At 45.0% G+C, this 18,930-nt stretch overlaps 1 protein-coding gene across 1 annotated transcript in view; it reads right to left on the bottom strand.

Annotated features, from left to right (window-relative positions):
• The window catches only part of DICER1 (dicer 1, ribonuclease III), a 64,306-nt gene that overhangs the window by 28,062 nt on the left and 17,314 nt on the right, over positions 1-18,930 (bottom strand). Inside the window, 10 exon segments of the mRNA XM_054715738.1 lie at positions 3,161-3,633; positions 4,889-5,057; positions 6,856-7,016; positions 7,410-7,544; positions 9,334-9,464; positions 10,327-10,489; positions 11,091-11,210; positions 11,212-11,279; positions 14,724-14,822; positions 15,698-15,761. Of these exon segments, the coding sequence (XP_054571713.1) occupies positions 3,161-3,633; positions 4,889-5,057; positions 6,856-7,016; positions 7,410-7,544; positions 9,334-9,464; positions 10,327-10,489; positions 11,091-11,210; positions 11,212-11,238 (1,379 nt within the window). The 5' untranslated portion in view covers positions 11,239-11,279; positions 14,724-14,822; positions 15,698-15,761.

The raw sequence follows: 18,930 nt of genomic DNA on the forward strand, positions 1-18,930 counted from the left end.
AAGAACTACGCAAGCTACGTTCCGAAACCAGGAGATGGATGTGCTTCTGCTTTGACTGAACATGCTAATTTACAGACGGCCAAAGGAGGAAGACTTCAAAGATAAACACATCCTCTGAAATGTCTGCCAGGTACTGAAATATGTTATCAATAATCCTATATAATAAAAGGGTCATATGCAAATTGACCCCAACGGCAGAATGACCGATCGCTATGATGTGTACTGACCACCAGGGGGCAGACACTCAACACAGGAGCTGCCCCCTGGTGGTCAGTGCGCTTCCACAGGGGAGCGCTGCTCAGCCAGAAGCCGGCTCATGGCTGGCCAGGGCAGTGGCGGTGGCGGGAGCCTTTCCTGCCTCGGTGGCAGCACTGGAGATGTCCGACTGACGGCTTATGCCCGCTGTCATGGGGAGTGGGCCTAAGCCGTCAGTCAGATATCCCCCGAGGGGTCCAGGACTGCGAGAGGGCACAGGCCGGGCTGAGGGATCCCCTCTCCCTGAGTGCATGAATTTTCATGCACTGGGCCTCTCGTACCTTTAATACTATCCTTACTCTTTATATTTTCTTATCAAAGTGAGAAAATCAAATGTAACTCCTGTATGATCTTACAAAAAAAAAAATCACTGATAGTTATAACACTGACACTGTATTCCCCAGGTGTATGCACGAGGAGCATGAGGCATTAGCACCTGCTGTGTGTCGGTGAGAAACCAGCCATTTCACATGCAATGTCCAATGGGAGAGAGAGCCATTGCTACTGTGTACAGAGGAAGGGGCTGGGGCATGAAGTGACTTTCACAAAACATACCTCTACAAGTGCGGAGAAAGAAAAGGAGCAGAGCTCCGGGGGATGACTGTTGTGCAGGGAAAGCGGGGACAGGACCAGAGCTGGGCATCGAGTAGCACAGACCATAAGGCTGTGCTCCAGCACAAGAGGAGGAGGCACAGCAAGGAACACAGGCAGGCGCGCTGGGTAACAGGTCTCCGTTCTGTCTGCCGGTTGCTTTGCTGAATCAGTGCGGACTCATGTTTGTTCACTGGGTGGTAACTGATCCTAGGTTATTGGTTTTGTGGCTCACATGGGAAGAGAGCACTGGACTCGGAGAAGGGAGGCCGTTCTCTGCACCTCCTATCAGTGTTATCGTGCGAGAGTCACTAACGGAGTCTGTGTCCTCGTCTATAACATTGTCTCTCTTCCCCTCAACACTTCACAAGTGTTGTGAGGTTGAAAAATACAGAGGTACAAAGATAAACTATAAACCCCACATATAAGGCAAAGGAAAACTATAACCCCAAGACTGTACCCCCTCCTCTGCACCGAAGCGGCTGTGGTTTAGTTTGCTCATTAGGAGAGGAGATGGCTGCCGTGCGTTACCACAGCGCACACTGCCATGAGGCTGGTCGCCGAAGAGAGCTTTTCCTCCCATCAGGGTGGTGGAAGGAAAGGATCCGGGCTTGAGGAAGTTTCTCTAAGCTTATTAAAAACTGGAACAAGACCTCTATTGTCCATTCAATTAGCTGCCATAAAGTCAACCCTCAAATCGCTCTTGATTCATCATCCGACACTAAATTCCAGCCACGCTTTATGAGAGCCGATCACAATTACCCTGATGCTCAAAGTCAAGAGGAAGCAACGACTGGTTTTCGGTAAACCTTCTCGGGGTAACGCTCCTGCAATGAGACCTGGCCCCTCCACATTTAAAAACACATGCAGAGGAAGGAAATAACCCCCTTTCTTCTCTCCCAGCCCCAGAAAATCTAATTGTTAAACCCTCCTGCAAGGGGGCGGGGCGTGTCGGTAAGCCGCTCCGAGCGGAGCCAACAGCAAACCCGCTGCCTCCGCTGCCCTTCTCCCTGATGCCACAGCCGCCCGCCCCCCTGGCCGCCTGCCCTCTTCCAGGCCCGGACTGCAGAGGGAGCGGGGACCGGGAGGCGATGCCCTTCTCCCTGATGCCACAGCCGCCCGCCCCCCTGGCCGCCTGCCCTGCCCGGGCCGGACTGCAGAGGGAGCGGGGACCGGGAGGCGGGATGTCAGGCTTCTGCGTTGTCCGTCGCTGACGAGCAATTTCACTCGGAGCGAACCACTTCTCCTCCGAGGCCCTTGGGCTTTTCACAAACAGAAGTGGCTGGATCAGGTCAGGGAGCCCCTCCCCGACGCAAACTCCTGTTTCAGCGCCGCTCGCTCCCTGCCGCCGCTCCGCTGTGTTCAGCGCAGGGATCAGGCCCGATGACGAGGGAAATTACCAGACTGAAAAGCACCAGACGGCGGCCCCAGGGTCCAATTTCTCGTTCCTCAACTACGTTTTCAAAAATCCCAAACCAGTCAGAAGCAGTTTAGAAAGAAAAAACCCCGCAATTACCTCAGGAAACAAAGCTTAATTTCTCCTCAGAGATCACTGCTCGCAGGAAAGGCTCTCCGGGATGGGCTGTGGCCCGTGAATGGCTGCCACAGGAAGGAGGCTGTCTGAAGCACAACGTGAGAGCCGGCCCTTACCAACCAAGCCCGGCCCACAGCGAGGAGGACGAGCCCCGAGGGCCATGGGACACGGCCGCCAGCTCGGGCGGAGTGCGCTCAGGGAGGCGCGCTGCTCCGGAGGCGGCCTGGGCCAGTGTTCTCCAGTTTCCCCACATCTCACTCCCCCCGCTCAGGACACTTAACCTATGGTCTCCGAACCAATCCAAACTGTGAATCCAGCTGTTCTCAGTCTTTTCCACTGAAAACTCGAACCGACACTTTAAGGGGTGAAAAAGCAAACATAAAACAATTAGCCACAACCAACACCAGAGGCGACAGTTACCCCAGGATGTCCTTCGGGACAAAGCTGGCTGCGGAACGCTCACCACCACCCGTGGGCACAGAACAAGAGCTATCTGGGCCGGACCAGCCGCTGAGGCCACACAAGAACAAGAACGGCTTTCCTTTACTCAGCTGTTCCGGGCTCGCTCTCCCCTCGGGGTCAGAGGAGGTTCGCATCCTCTCGGAGAAAACCTCAGGGCCGGGAAATCGGGCCTTTGGGGAAGCTGCTGGCACACATGGCCCTGCCACCCCTGCCGGCACTGCGGCGAGAGGCCGCGGCGATGGTGCCGGGGGACGCCGCCCGCAGAGCCTCACAGAACACTGCCGGGCTCCGCGCGGGGGAACGTGCCGTGAGCGCTACCTGTTTAAGACAACGGCTGTGTATCTCCGCTCCACAAAAATAATCCCGCACAAGATGTTGGTGAACGGAGAAGGGAAGTTCGTCTCCGGCTTCTCCTTTTCTTCAATTTCCTCGTCCTCGTCCTCCTCCTCAGAGTCACTCCAAGACACATAGTTGTCCTGGTTCCGGTTGTTGTACCACTCCACGCTCTCAAACTGCTGTCGCTCGTACGGTTTGTATTTGCGCAGGATTTCCAGCAGCTTTATCACCTTGGGAGTCACGAACTTCAGGTCCAGGGAGGCAGGCGAGAAGTGCTCCTCACACAGGGCGTGGACTTTCCGCAGGAAAGTGTCCGTGAACAACAGGAATTTCCTGTGCAGCTCCTCTTGCTCGTGTTTGATGTGTTTCTGCAGTTCTCTGACCATCATGCCGGCGACTTTGTCCGCACACCACGGGCCCAGAACCACCAACACCGCACGGCAGTCTGCCAGGATCTGCAAAAGAACGTGAAGAGAAACGTTACCCGACAATCACGCAGCCGTTCCCCAGGAGGGTTAACTGGGGTTTACGTCATCGTCAATCTGCCCCTTCAAAATAAACGTACCCCGCATCTTCATGTGAACACTGGGGTTAAGGCCCTAAGGTGGGGGCCAGGGCCTATCGTCCTTCCAAGCTCTACTTTTTCACACACACACACGCACACACACACACACACCCCATTATTTTGTTTTTCCCAGATAATCAGAAATAATCAAATAATAGCTATTAAAAGATGCAATTGTATAAAGATAATAAAACGTTATTTTAGATCTCTGGTCAGTTAGGACAGCTGAGTCCCTTATTTCCAGGTAACCATACAGGATTCCAGAGTGGTCATCTTATGTTAGGTATCCAAGAGCAGACAATTGTCCTTAACTCCATGCGCAGGGAGCCACACCTGACAACCCGGGCTCAGAGCAGAATGTCAGCCACAGCGAGTGACTGAGGAGCCTTCTGCAGGCGAGTCAAGGACAGACCGGGGTGAACACGGACTTAGTGACAATTCAAGGGCTAAGGAGAGGCTGGGCATTGCTGCTTCAGAAAAAATCAGCGAGAGAGAAGTTAAGATGCCGAAGCAACACAGTGTCAGCACTCGTGAACGGTCGCCAAGTCCCAGAACAATGGTCCTCAAGTTCTAATGCATCAGGCTAACTGGACGGCCTGTCAATCTCAGCCAGCTGGACCCACCCCCCGTTTTAGATTCCGCAGGTCAAGGGTGAGCCCATAATGTGCATATCTACCAAGTTCCAGGGGGTGTCGATGATGCTGGTCTGGCGTCCCTACTCTGAGAACCACTATCCTAAGGGATCTCTTCGCAAAGCTGGATCCCATTCAGAGATGGCGAGCTCATATCCAGTTACACACAAGGAAACAGCAGGAGAATTTGTTTAGCCAAAGGGTTTGAGCAGGTATTAACTCATCTGACCAAGAAATAAGAAAACTGGACTCATTCCTTTTATTCAAATAGCCATGACATGAACATCCTAAGTCATGTCTCATATCAGGGAGGTCTATACCTAATAGACATGTCTGTCGGGTAGTAGTAAACTCAACCCAGCATGTGTTGATATATGTCCAAAGAGATAAGGTTAAGGCCTTAAATTAAAAGGTATAGAAACTATCCTCATTAGAAGCATCTTTTCATTTCAATACTAAAAACAAACAGAAGCCTTTTAGTATATGTTCTATACTTACTTTGCATATGCTCACCTGTTTAGAAATTAAAGTAGAATCTCTTTCTTTTGAATGTGCAGATATATTACAGTCATTGACAAAATTAAGTGCTTCCTCTAATTCCATCAGCAGTCTCTCATAAAGCCCACTTCTGTCCATAAATGGTCCACAGTCCACCACAATCTCATATGGCTGAGACGTGTATCTTTAACATGAGGAACAAAAGTTGTCAACACTACAGTAAATACACTACTGCATCATGATCCACTACGTATCTAAACCAAGCCAGAAGCTTCCTATGTTCAGCCTGCATACCTACCTGGGACAACAGGCAGGCCCACAGCCTCCCTGAAGTGGTACTCACTGTGTCCATGCTATGTGCTTGCCTGTCAGGGCTCAAGGAATGACTGCAGAAAGCTGACAGTCAAAAGAATTTTGTGAATTCTTTTTATGCCAGGTTTTTTATTTTGTTTTTTTAGGTTTAGACTTTCATCTTTTGCCCCCTTAGGAATAATGTTGGTCAAAATACTCAAGAAATGCAACATGGTACTTTTCAGAAGCAGAAATCAGGGATGGGGATAGATGGGGGGGGGGGGGTATTAAATTGATCCATTTCCATACTAGTTGAAAGGCATAGCATTTGCAAATGTCAACTTTGCTTTTTATGTGTTTTTATAACATCTGGTATAGGGAAAGCTTCCCCCAACTTTCAGTCAATTACAGTATCATTCATTGGATCTTTCATAAAATATGACAGAGTAGCACATAATATTCTAAAAGCACATACAATAATTAATTAAGGAAAAAATATAGTAAAGACATTTTTAAATACTAGTTTTCATTATTCTCAACCAGAATTTATACCTAACCAAAGAGCCACATTTAGAGAACTAGGTAATGCCAAATCCAACAGATTACTTACCAGTTTCACTTAAACACTCTAATACCTCTACTTTTCTTGAAGGCTTTGTAGTACAGGCCTACCAATCTAATTGAAATTGAATAAAAGCAACTTTACTGCTACATGACAGATCACTTTGGCTCAGGGAAGTAAAAAATAACATCTCCTAAAGGTTATGAGATCTGTATTTTGTATGGCATTTGGATACCTAAGTTCTATAACTTGAAACGTTACCTTTTTTCTCATTCTACAAAGAGAATTTTCCAAAATTCTACTAAACACCAGGCACACTGCAACGTGTTTTCTAGGTGTCTACGTAATTAATCATCGAAGAATCCCCTGAAACCACTGCCAATGCCATTTTACAGACGCAGGAACAGTAAATGACTGGAAGTCACACAGCTTACAATTAGTGGAGCCAGTATTCATAGCCCATGTCTGATTTAAATCCATAACCTGAGAATAATGAAAAACGGTAGCATTTAAATATGTCTTTACTTGTTAAAAGACTGTATCTGATAAGAATATAAAGATATTTTAATATGAATTAAATTTGTTTCATTTACTTAAAAACCTTATACAGGCTCCCTTCTATTAATTTAAATCAAAAATAGTGTGTGTTTTAATGAAACTCAAAATAGCAACCTCCTCAAAGAGACGAGCCTAGAAATCATTAACATCTTTCTCAGAAATTCATACCCATTTTCAAAACTGCAGGGAGCTTCCAATTATTTTAAAGCATATTGTAAAATACTGAATTCTCTAAGTAATGTTCTTGCAAACCATCACACGTGACATTTAGGTCAGAACAAAGCACACACATTGATAGAAAAGAACACAAATTTACTATCCTGTCCCCAGTCCTTGTCAACATCAGCAACTATGAAGGGCCAAGGTTTATGCAATCTCCTCTCTTAAGGCAGGGACACCTCAATCTGCCCCTCTGGGGGGACAGGGTTACACCCCTGCCTTCGAAAGGACTGTCCTGGCAGAGAACTGCTTTTCTCTGACGCAGGCACTTCCTGCAAGGCAGGTGCAAGGCCCGGGAGGCTTCCACTTGGTCCTAGCGGGGCTGACACACCACGTCCGGGGGAGTGCATACCTGTCTAAGACCACCAAGTCAGTTGCAGTTTCCGCGTTACTCTTAAGAATTTTCTCCAGCTTCTGAATCTTTTCTTCTAATTCCTCTGGATCACATTTCCCATTTAAAATGGAAGCAGTTAGTCCCAAAATACGAGGGCATGATGGACAACTTTCACAGAGCTAACACAATACAAGATACTACCGGTAAGAAACGCATTTTGCAAGGCCATAATAAAAAAGGCATCACCGTATTAAAACGTGTCCAAAAAACTGACAAACACAAAAAATATTCCTTACAGAATTATGGTAGCATGCTTAAAAGTTCCATTTATCACAAAGGCAGATTTGTTATGCTTACAATTTTATTATAGATTTAGTTTTATTATAGACTATTTATTATAGCTTATTATTATAAACTATAAATGTAAATGAACATTAATAGTCATTCATTCATACACTGGAACCAAGTTCTCAAAATTAGTAACTAATACTATTGCTCTGATCTATAAAAACACTGCTTGTACTCATTAATTTGACCTGAATTATTAAAACCGATAAAATATAAAAACTTACCTTCATAATTTCTCGATATGGGTGGTCTAGGATTGCAAGGTGACATTCATCAAACACCAAAAGGTTAATGTCTGACAGTGACAAGTAACCATTTTTCAAAACAATCAAGGCGACATAGCAAGTCATAATGAGAACCTAAAATAAAGTTGATATCACTATGAACAAATGTACCATTCACCTGACGGGATACACTGACATGAAAGGAGGTTATGGAGCCATTGTACTGTAGGTGAGAACTAAGAAATCCATAAGTCAAAATTAAAACAAAACTTCTAAATGTATGGGAGGCTCACACTTTGGAACCAAGAAGTGGAATTAGGAAAACATGAAACAGACTATGAAAAACAATTCTCGCCACAGAGACCATGTTTTGATAACTCTCTTAAATCTACCTCAGGGTTTCAGGTTCCTACAGCCGTATTTTGACTGAGACCTGCCAATTTAATCAAATCACAAAACAATTCCGCTTTTTCTTTTTTCCCCCCAATGAACTGACAAAGTTTTCCGGAAGATGACACAAACAAAATGTGTTTTTTCCATTTAACTTATCCTATTTTACTTTTTCCATCACCATTTATACCCCCATACCCTCTTCCACCTCCACCCACCCCCTCCCCCGCAATCACCACACTGCTGTCGTGTCCATGAGCTTTCTCGTTTTTGCTCAACCCCTCCACACTCGTCCCCCCGCCCACCACCACCACCACCAGAGCTGTCGGCCTGCTCTCTATCTGAGTCTGTCTCTATTTTGCTTGTTAGTTCAGTTTGTTCATTAGATTCCACATATGAGTGAGATCGTATGGTACTTGTTTTTCTGTGACTGGCTCATTTCACTTAGCGTAACATCCTCTAGGTCCATCCATGCTGTTGCAAAGGGTAAAATTTTCCCCTTTTTTACGGCTGTTAAATGTTCTTTTTATAGATTATCATTCCGTGGACACTGAAGTGCTTTTTTAATGTGGACTTAACCCAAAATGTGAGACATACTAGCAGACTGTATGTAGACTGCTAAAGGTTAGTTAGGAAGCAGCTCTTAACCACTTTGTGCCGCCAGCACAGCCCAAGGTGAATCTGAGTGGGGGCGGCTGAAGGCCTAGAAAAGACAGACAAGAGAAGAAAGCTAGGTCTCGGTGGGACGATGTCCTCTCTGATGGAGAGCTAGGGACAGCTCCACGGACAACAAGCCGTGTCTTTATTTTACAGCCGATGCCTCGAGGCACAGGAAGGGCGGGTCAAGATGTTTACCACATTCACGTGGGTTTCAATCCTACTCAATTACATGCACCTGAACCCTATCAAGCCCACATCACTCAGGCACGTGGGGCCACGTGTCCGGACCATCAGTTCAAGCTCACAACTACAGCTGTTGGCTATCATGGTGCTGGGAGGCCCTGCCCTCCAGGCTGGGACTTACACGTGGCCGTGAGAGGACTGTGCCCTCTCATCAGTCCGAGGCTTGAACCTGTCCAGACACTGTGGCCGCTCCCCACACCACTTCAGATCCACCAACACGGTCAGCACACAGAAGACCCTCAACACATGCTGGCGACATGGCAACGTTAAGTGAGAGGAAGTCTCATCAAAGACCCAAAGAGCTCCACCAAGAAATGGCTCCAAGTCTCAAGACATTTCACTCGAGAGCACATTTTCTGAAAGCGCGTTATCTGCAAGTTGAAGAGTCGGAATGTGTGCTTCCCAAGCAAGTAAATCACACTATGAGGTAAGAGCAACACACACGAGCAGCTCATCTGGCTTTGGGATGAGACCCACAGGATCAAGGTGCAGGGGCTGGTTTCCGGGCTGACAAGCACAGGAGAGCAGGGTTTTCAAGTCCAACTCAGACAACCGAGGCTGCAGGGCATCTTGTAAACCAAGTCAAGGACCTGTAGGGATTCACAGAGTGACATGTCTCTGCCAGTCTTACCTGGTGCTTAGTAAACTCTTGGTTCCATTTCTCTTTAGTCCAAGAGGCATGTACTTCTAGGTGTGCGTACTCCCCAACTCTGAGGTCTGAATGAGTCCTGACAGCTGACACTTGCTGAGCAACCTGGTTTGCTGGTTACAAACAGAAATAGGAGAAGTTGGCTCTAGTTGGTTCTCTGGGCTACTAATGATTCAGACAGTTCAAGAAACCCTTATTATTCGGTATTATACCTAACCACCTGCATTTTAGGTATTTCCAAAATGTTCTTATTAGACTCACCACCCTGTCACTCACTTCAAAGACCCTGTATCACTTTATAGCTGATTTTCCCCAACCTAAAAACGTCACTTTTAGGCTAGAATGAGAACTACTCCAGATCCACCCCTCCTGTTTTGGTCAATAAAATCAGATCGTTTCACCAAGAAACAATACAGACTAACACGCATTTACACCAGTAAGAACATCCCACACTGAGGACATATAAAAAAGGAGAGGAATGACATGGTTGTATTAGTGCCCTAGCAGCTCAGGTTCACATTTTGTACTTTTATTTTAATATATAATCCCAAACACATAAAACCCAGTATTTTTAACTATTAAGAAGCAACTATTTAACTTTCTTTCTACAACTGGTAGAGCACAATCATAAATCAAAAAGTTACCTATGTCATAACCAAGCACCTTTGGACATGTTTTATGAAGCAAAAACAAAATAACACAACTCAGATCATGTTACAATAGTCATCCATTCAAAAGAAATGCAGAATCAAGATTAAATGCAATTACATCTAAAAGAAAAGCTAAAGTTTTACACGTATGGAATAAAACAGCTAATATTTAAGAGAAATACTATAAAGTTAAGAAATAAGCAGCTCTGCTACCAGAATTTCAACAAGTACACTGTTTGTGAAACTCTCTACATTTTCAATAATTTAACCGATAATTCAATCTCATCCCGTTTCCTCCATGCAATCGGAAAAGCCGTTGTGTTACCAGAGTTGACCAAGAACACCGTCCTCTTCCCATGTCTGCTGAAGTCGGCCCTGATCTGGTAGGACAGCTCTTTCGTGAGCAGCACTGCGATGAACGTCTTCCCTGAGCCAGTGTTCAGACAGACTATGGTGTTACGGTCCAGAGCTGCCTCGAGCAGCTCCACCTGGAAACACAGTGGAAAGAAGATTACACACTTCTTATCTGAGTACAGAATTTAGAAAATGGGATTTTCTTTTAATTCAGGAAATTTCAGTTTTCTAATATCTACCTCCAATAAGTCTGCCAAAAAGCATACTTTCTGCATCTGTGCATATGAATAATAACCATTAAAATGCCTGTTATACAGAGCTGTACTGTATAAACATATGTTGAAATGCATTTACAATTTCCTTAAGATTTTTGCGCGGACAGAACACGTCTCTAGAATTAGGTGAGTGACTGAATTTATTGTGCCCGGGGTTCTGCCAGTTCATAGTTATTCAAACCAATCTCCATTCCTACCCAGCTCATGAGGACAGACACATCCAAATGGATATGAGGCTTTCACAGGGGAGAAAACAGGGAACTTCACAAATAAAACTATCAAACCAATTACTCAGCAGATGTTAGAAAAGGATTATTAAGAACAAAGTATCTGGAATGAGAAAATTAATCAGAAGAGGAAAGCTTGAACAGGTAAATGAGTTTTATTAAGTTGTGTCAACTAAATGCTAATTTATTCTGTTTTAGTGAAAATGCTCCAGTATTAGTGTTCTCATTAGTACCTGATATTTTCTTGGCGTATAAATGTTATCATGAATTGCTTCTTGTTGCCATGGCAGTCCAAAGAAAGGACCCATTGGTGAGGAAGCAGGGGTCATGAGCTGCAGGCCTGCCATGCTGAGGGGTTGCAAAGCAGGGCTTTTCATTCATCCAGTGTTTCTTTCATTGCATTTTTGTTCTAGCACAGCTTACTACAAGAGGGAAAAAGAACACCATTACATACCCATGCAGGGTTAAACACAAAAGAGAGCACAGAAACAAGAGAAACATCAGATATCACCCCTATGGGCCTTCCAGACTCTTCTATAACTGTTTTAGCTTATCCTGATCTAAGAGGATCGTTTTTTAAAAGTCAAACATTCTATTCTCTCCAACCCACCAACCCTATCCCTAGTAACTTGTCTGAAAGAATTAGACAACTGTACACACATGAAAGGACATAAATATTTATTGCTGCATTATTACTACAAACAAGAAATAATTTTAAATGTATTAATAAAAATTTAGCTAATCACATTATGGTATGCCTATAATGAAATACTCTGAATCCATTCAGATAATACACATCTATATTTACTGACACAGAACCCTGTCCTTAGTATGTGTAGTATAACAACTCTTAAATATATGTATATATAAAACATTAAGTATGCACATAAACATATTTCAAATGTTATTTGTAAAGTCTGTGACGCTATTATTGATAAAATAATGAGACAATGTGCGGAAGGCACTTAGCACTGTGGCTGCACAGGAAAACTTCAAATGCCTGTCAACAGTTATTTCATCTAAAGACCAAAACAAGGTCTTTTTCTCCAATAACAACCTAGCATAGACGACCAACTATTTAAATATGTACCTTTAAAATTATACATACCCTACACATTTAAATATCAAAAAAGTAATACTGCTAAAGTAAAATGAAAGTATACATATCCTAGATGAGCTAAAACAAGGCACACCACTCTGAGAAATGATCGTTTTCCATGGTATCTCAGCACTCCTGTGGATTTCATGTCTGCTTTCCCAAAGGTAAATTTGGTGAGTAGAAGGACAAAATAAAAACTGCGTCTTTCTAAAATGCCCCACCTGCAGGCAGAGGGCGGGGGCTTCACCTCTCTGTCCAGGTCCAGCACCAGCTCTAACGGCAGCAGGACTGGCTGCCCATAGAAGGCGCTTTCTCCCTGTGCCGCTGGGGGTGTCACTGCTGGTCCTCTACGGAGCTCAGAGGAAGAAGACGGCCCTTTGTCCCCTGACAACAAGCACGCTGATCTCCTGACACCACAGGCCTCAGCTGTTGCATCGAATCCAGCAAGAAGTCTCAAGCGTGGGCCCTGCATAAGGCACCACACAAATCCTCATCTCAGAGACCACTTCAGCTGGCCAGAACTCACCATCCAACTGTACGAGTGCGATCCTGAGGAAGTGGGAAGGGGCCCTCGGCTGCGGGGCCAAGGACCGCAGCAAGGCTCGCGCCATCTGTGGGCCAGACAGTACCACCACTCTCATTAGCCTTCCGGAGGAGGACATCACGGAAAACTACCAAGTCATTCTTCTCCCTGGATCAAAGAAGCACTCTGCTCATGCGCCACTGAGCCGGAGCCCGGCACCATTCCTTCCCCCCACACTAGGCGTTCCGTTTCCTCAGTTCCGCAGGCCCCCAGCATGCACACCCTCAGGTTCATCATTCAAGCTGCCAAGAATCCAACATGAAAACCTAGTTTACCTAACTTCCTGCGATCCACAGGTCACGCTGAAGGCCAAGGCTGAGCTCTGCAGGCACCTCCCACCTGGCTACCTTCATGGGCTCCCCCCACACTCCTCCCTCCTGACGGCAGGCTGCTTCCTGTCTGAGCTTATGGATGCTTAAGCCTGACCCTCCCTTCTCACCCAAGCCAAATCACAGACATAGTAGAAAGTATCAGGAAATCACACTAAACCCGGGTGGAGGATGGGGGAAAGGAAAAAGAGAAGAGGGCAACAATGTTTATAAAACTCCAACTACACCTTCCTCCACCGTACAGCCAGGAACGCAGGACCCCCCTCCCTACCCCCGCTGCATGTCACCATTCCTTCTCATATGGATGACAGCCATTACAATGATTCATAACGCCAGAAAACAATTGTCCAAAAACGAATGAGAAGAATGTTCCATTTCTTTAAAAGGGAGGTCTGTATTCTTCAAAAATATACCATAAAATACAAGAAGAAGAAAAAGTAAAGAAAATGTTCCAGATTAAAGAAGACTACAAGAGACATGAGAGCTAAATGCAGAAACTCATCTCCTGCGTCAATGGCAGATCCACGCCACGAAGTCCATTACTGGGTCCGCTGAAGAAGCTGCAGAAAACAGCAGTTACGCTTACTGAAGCTGACAGCTGCAGATGGCTCTGGGCTCTGTACGAATAGCCTTATTCTTAGGAAACACACACTGAAGTACTTCATGGTAAAGGGCCATGCTACATGCAACTTATCCTCAAATGGCTCCGAAAAAGAAACCAGGGATAGATATAGTGTGTGTGCAACTGACACAGCAAATGGGGCAAAAAGGGTAAAGCACGCCTTCTTTGTCCTATTCTTATCCTGCAACTTTTCCATGAGACTGCAATTATTTCCAAATGAAGAGTTGTAAAAGGTAAATAAATACGACCAACTAAGCCAGCATTTCCGTGAGTACAGGAGCTGTATGCCTCACACCCGTGTCAGCCACGGCACCAAGTCACACCTGGCCAGGCAAACCAGCACCCAGCCCGAAGAATGAAAACCGGGCCCACGTGCGGGACATGGAGACCTCCACACGGCCCTCTGCCTCTCGTAATGCAGACCACACGGCGTACGTCCAGACGGCATCACACCTTATTCTTCTACTGGCGCACATGCTCACGGAACAAGGCGCACAGCTCACTCTCCAGGGCTCCGAACTTCCTGCTGCATGTTCCACGCACCCAGAGAAGTCAAGAAATATTCCATGAACCGACTCAGAGATTCACGAATGCCCACACAGTAACGTGTAGAGCAGAATCACACACTGTATCTAGATAGTTTGGGAAAACTACATCTGTTCGGTTTGGAAATCCACACCCACCCGTCCCTCCCGGCCTTGAAGGTGTAACGAGAAGAGATTTGCAAGGAAATGGAGGACAGCCATTTACCCCTCCCAGTTACAGTTTCCATGAGGTTCTAACATGGACATTAATTCCCATTCTTTTCGTATACAGGGGCTGGCCCAGCAATACACTTCCTATTTAGGGAAAGCAGAACCAAGATTTAAAAATCCAGCAGGTAATCCAATCATGTGAAAACGGGAAAACCTCTAATTTTGCCGATTTTGACTTTCCCTGGCATGCTGAAATAGATTTTTCCCCTGCACTTGGCCTTAATGAAATGCTCTGGATCCCTGCTGGTAAGTAAAAGTGCTACAGTTCACAGATGAACTGACTACAGTAACTGCTTTAGCAGCGCCAACAGTAACTCCACGTGACTGTTTTTCAATCACAGATTTTAAATTTCTGGTCAAACAATTTACACTCATGAAATCGGTGAGGCTGTTTCATAGTTTCCATATATTAAAACAACTTAGCACAACGCGCGATAAACTCCTCTCCACTTCCCACACGGGTTCAGTCGCTGTTTACCGTTTTAATGTCTGATCTCTGTGTTGCTGTTGTCTGAACTGCATTTTGACATTGTGACAGCAGTTTATTGGAAAATCACAGCATGCCCATGCTTCCACTCTAAAAATAAATGCAAAATAGCCAATTTTAAGATTCCTGTACTTAAACTGAATATACACACATCTATAAGAGCGTCTTAATGATATGAAGAGTTGAATAAAGGCTATTTTTTTTGTATTAAATTTTAAACAAAAGACATTTGGGTTATTTTAGGATACCAAGTTATTCTAAAACAAAGAGCAAAAGAAGGAACAATAGCAGGCCTAATTCCAAGAGATGTGGGGGAAAAGAAAAAAATTCCAGAAAAGATTCTAAAATGAATACAAGGAAATAAAACGAAGTAAATAAATTCTAAAGATGGAGACTAGAACAATGAAGAAATAAAAGAGTAAGTATGTTGTTTCCTAAATTCACATACACAAAAGAAATAATGAAGGTCACCAAAGAGGTAACTTCGCTGAAAACTCCAAATCATCTAGTAACAGGTCTTCAATACGTTTATAAAATGTTACCAGCAATTTCAATTTCTCAAAATGAAACTGAAAACACAAATTCAAAACACAGTTAAGTCCACACTATAAACTAGTATAGAACTCATTTATGAATAAAAGAATTCAGAAACACGGTTCACTGATATTGTAGAGAAACTGAAATTGAGAGGTGGTTCTCCTAGAAGAGATTCTGAGTCAGGGACTAAGGAAGAGGAAGGTGGAAGGTTACTGTAACCGGCACGTGTGGGCTGTGAGGGCGGACACAGCGCGCTCGGGGAGAGCCCACGGCAGTGTCTCCGCTCACTTACCCACGGCCAGGCTAGTGTTTAAAGGACATTCCTGTGGAGGTTAGACGGGCTCATTCATACACAAATTTACTGTGCTAGGAAGTTACCCAAGCAGAATGGGGAAATCTTAACACTACTGAAGTATGTACATATTTACCTCAAAATGCTGATTCTAAGTTCTTTCAGTTTCCAAGTCTGTATTAATTCATACCCTAGGTAACCTAAAAGCAATCAGAGAGAATATTTTAGAACGTAAAACTCAATTTTAAAAACCAAATTTAAGAAATTTCCTACTTAACATCTTCATGTTTAACTTATCAGAATAAGATCCCTGATAAATAATTTAGATATCTATTGGGAGTCAAGAAAGCAGTACATGTCTGAAAGAGCTGCCCTTCAAAATTTGTATTTATTATGTTCTAATACAATTGAAAAAGTTTACAAGTTGTTAGTGTAATCCGGCATAACGGAGAATTCTTGACAGTAAGTTGCATTATCCCCCGGTGAAAACGGCTTTAAAACCTCTCAGACACCACGGCAAGTCAGGCCCATGCTTACTGAGCATCCAGGTTACCGCCCAAGCCCTCCTTCGTCCAAGTGTGTAAGATACAAATTCCACCCCCAGCATCACTCTCCCCGCTTTTCTAATTCATATTCACCTTCTTTCTGGAAGCAGCATGACCAAAACAATAAACCGATAATCCTTTAAAATTCATTGCAGCCTCACTATTACTGCCCAGTTTTCCAAATTATTTCCCTAGACAATTCTGTATAGACAATTAGAAAGTTAACACGCCAAATACAATGAGAACTTACTTTATGTCCATAACACAGAGCCAATAGGTCACGTTTTCGCATTTTAATTGATGACCACAACTTAAATTACAAACATGCCAACTCCTGTTTGATGGGCCCCTTTATGCCAAAGACAAGCCACACATCAGATCTGTCAAGTTTTAGAAGAAACCAACAAACTGCACCCACATTAGCATCCGATCCGCTCTATGGCTGTACCTTTCACCCAAGGCTTGTCCCAGCCCACAGCTCACCTGCTCACCTGAAGTCTGAAGGCATCGAGAGCTCCCTCGTGCATTTTCAAAAGTGGTGACAGAAAACTTCCAACTCATTCATTTTCTCGCTTTAGTGTCACAGATCCTGATACTCTAACTTCACAAATACGAATGTCCAGATTTTATCCCTACTCTTGTGAAGCCCAAATGCACAACTCCCATAAAGTCCCACAGTGAACAAAGTAAAACAACATGAACCCTGACAGGGAAACACGGCCAAAAGCACTCGTGTGAACGAACAGAAAAAACTAAGAAATGTTTGAAGAACTCTGGTCCCTAGGAACCGAGCAGAAAAACAAGTCTGAGATGTTCTAATTAAAATTACAGAGGCCAGAGAAAGAGAAAGAGACAGAAAGAACAGTTGGCCTGTTACTAGCTCTGAGCTGGCTCTCGCAAGACTGCTCCTGCTCCTCGGCCTAGGCTGAATTTCGGATGAATTTCCAGGTGGCTATTCCCCCATTGTTCCGAAGAGAAGAGCCAGGCCCCCGGACCCTCAGGACCTGGGCTTCTGACTCCCACCTGAGCTTCCCAAACCCGCCCCAGCCTCCCCAAGGCTTCCCTGGGCCCCGAGCCTATCTGGGCAGCCTGTCCAGCGCCACCTTCTCCGGCCTCTGGCTCTAGAGCCAACGTGGACTCTTTCAGAACGGCTTCCGTCTTCCGCCCCTGCCTGATGTGGGAAATGGCTGTCTCTGCAGCCTAACCGGCTGCCGGTGGTTTGTTTCGATTCCAGGCACCAAGACCCGTCTTCTTTTTGCCAGCAATGGCCCAACAGCCCCTTTCTTTAAAGACTTTCAGCCACGACGTTAGGTTTTTTGTTTAACATAACAAATAAGCTATGGCTTTCCAAAGCATTATTTTAACCCCATCTAAGCCTAAATGACTAAAGGCGCCCTTGGCTCTGCTACAAAGTGACAGCTTTACATGGCTGCTCCTGTGGCTGCTGGTAGAAGGGCAAAATTAAAAAGAGAGGCTTAATCCTCCCAGTTAAATAAGGTAAATGGAAGAGACTCCTTCCCCATCCCTTTTCTACAGAATTCCTCTCAGTCCTCTTCACATGTAGCGAACCTTAAACCTCTAGCTCTTCTCACTTACCTCTCAGGCGCGTTTCTAAGGACCCGAGAGCCATCTCGGAAACGTCAGCCACCAGCAGCAGGAGAGGCTGCAGGCAAGAAGGTCAGCGCAGCCCTGGCCGGGCGGTTCAGCCCGGAGCATCGCCCGACACCACAGGCTGCAGGGCTGACTCCCAGGCTGGGCACAGACCTAGGTTTTGGGCTGAGTCCCAGGCAGGACACTTGAAGGGAGGCAACCAATCGGTTTCTCTCTCACATTGGGTTCTGTTTCTCTCTCTCCCCCTCTCCCCTCCCTCCCCTTGACCCCTTCCTCTCTCTCTCAAATCAATAAACATGTCAAATCAATGAGCATGTCCTTGGGTGAGGATTTAAAATAAAGGAAGATAATGCCCAATCTCCAAGTTTCCTAGGAAAAGATAGGCCTAATTTGCCACCTGACTCCAAATTGCAAAACTGACCTCCAGTGATAAAGATACAAGAAATTAGCGATTTATCTTGACGGCACGGACGTAATGGGCTATAGCCACTGTCTTCTCCGGCTCTGTAGTGGCTGACCTGATGCACATCCCATTCTGGTTCAATGTTCGCTCATAATAAAACCGTTTTCTTTCCTTCTGCCTTTTTGGAGAGATTTTCTGGGTTGCAAGGAGATTTTGTTTCTAATTCTATTTTCACATCAGCAAAAAAAGCACAAAAAAACACGTCCAGTTCTTAAATAGTATGCATGCCAAATAACAAAATTCCATTTCATGGAACTTCAACTATACTGGGGAAAAGAGTTTTAAAAAGAAGAGGGAGCTAAGTGAGCAAACAGCCTTATTAAAAAAGAAATCTGCACATAGAAAGGATCCAAAGTTGTTCAACTGTTTTTAATATATATATATGTGTATGTGTGTGTGTGTGTGTGTGTATATATATATTCTATATAATTAGAGAGGAATATGCTAATTACCTGTTATTCTGTGAGGTGTAACAACCGACCGCATAACGACCGGGTCAGGCATCTGCAGGAGAGTGGGGCAGCAAACTACAAGCGGGCAGCAGAGAGCTACAGGAGGGGGCAGGGCAGCAAGCTATGAGGGGGGGGGGGCGGGGGAAGCTACAGGAGGGTGGCAGAGAGCTACTGGCACACGGATTCGTGTGCAGAGCTACTAGTATGTGGATATATATATAATTATACAAATATATACATATATACATATATATGTACAAGATATATATATACTAGAGGCCTGGTGCACGAAATTCAT

This window comes from Eptesicus fuscus, chromosome 5, assembly GCF_027574615.1.
Source record: "Eptesicus fuscus isolate TK198812 chromosome 5, DD_ASM_mEF_20220401, whole genome shotgun sequence".
Classification (NCBI taxonomy): domain Eukaryota; kingdom Metazoa; phylum Chordata; class Mammalia; order Chiroptera; family Vespertilionidae; genus Eptesicus; species Eptesicus fuscus.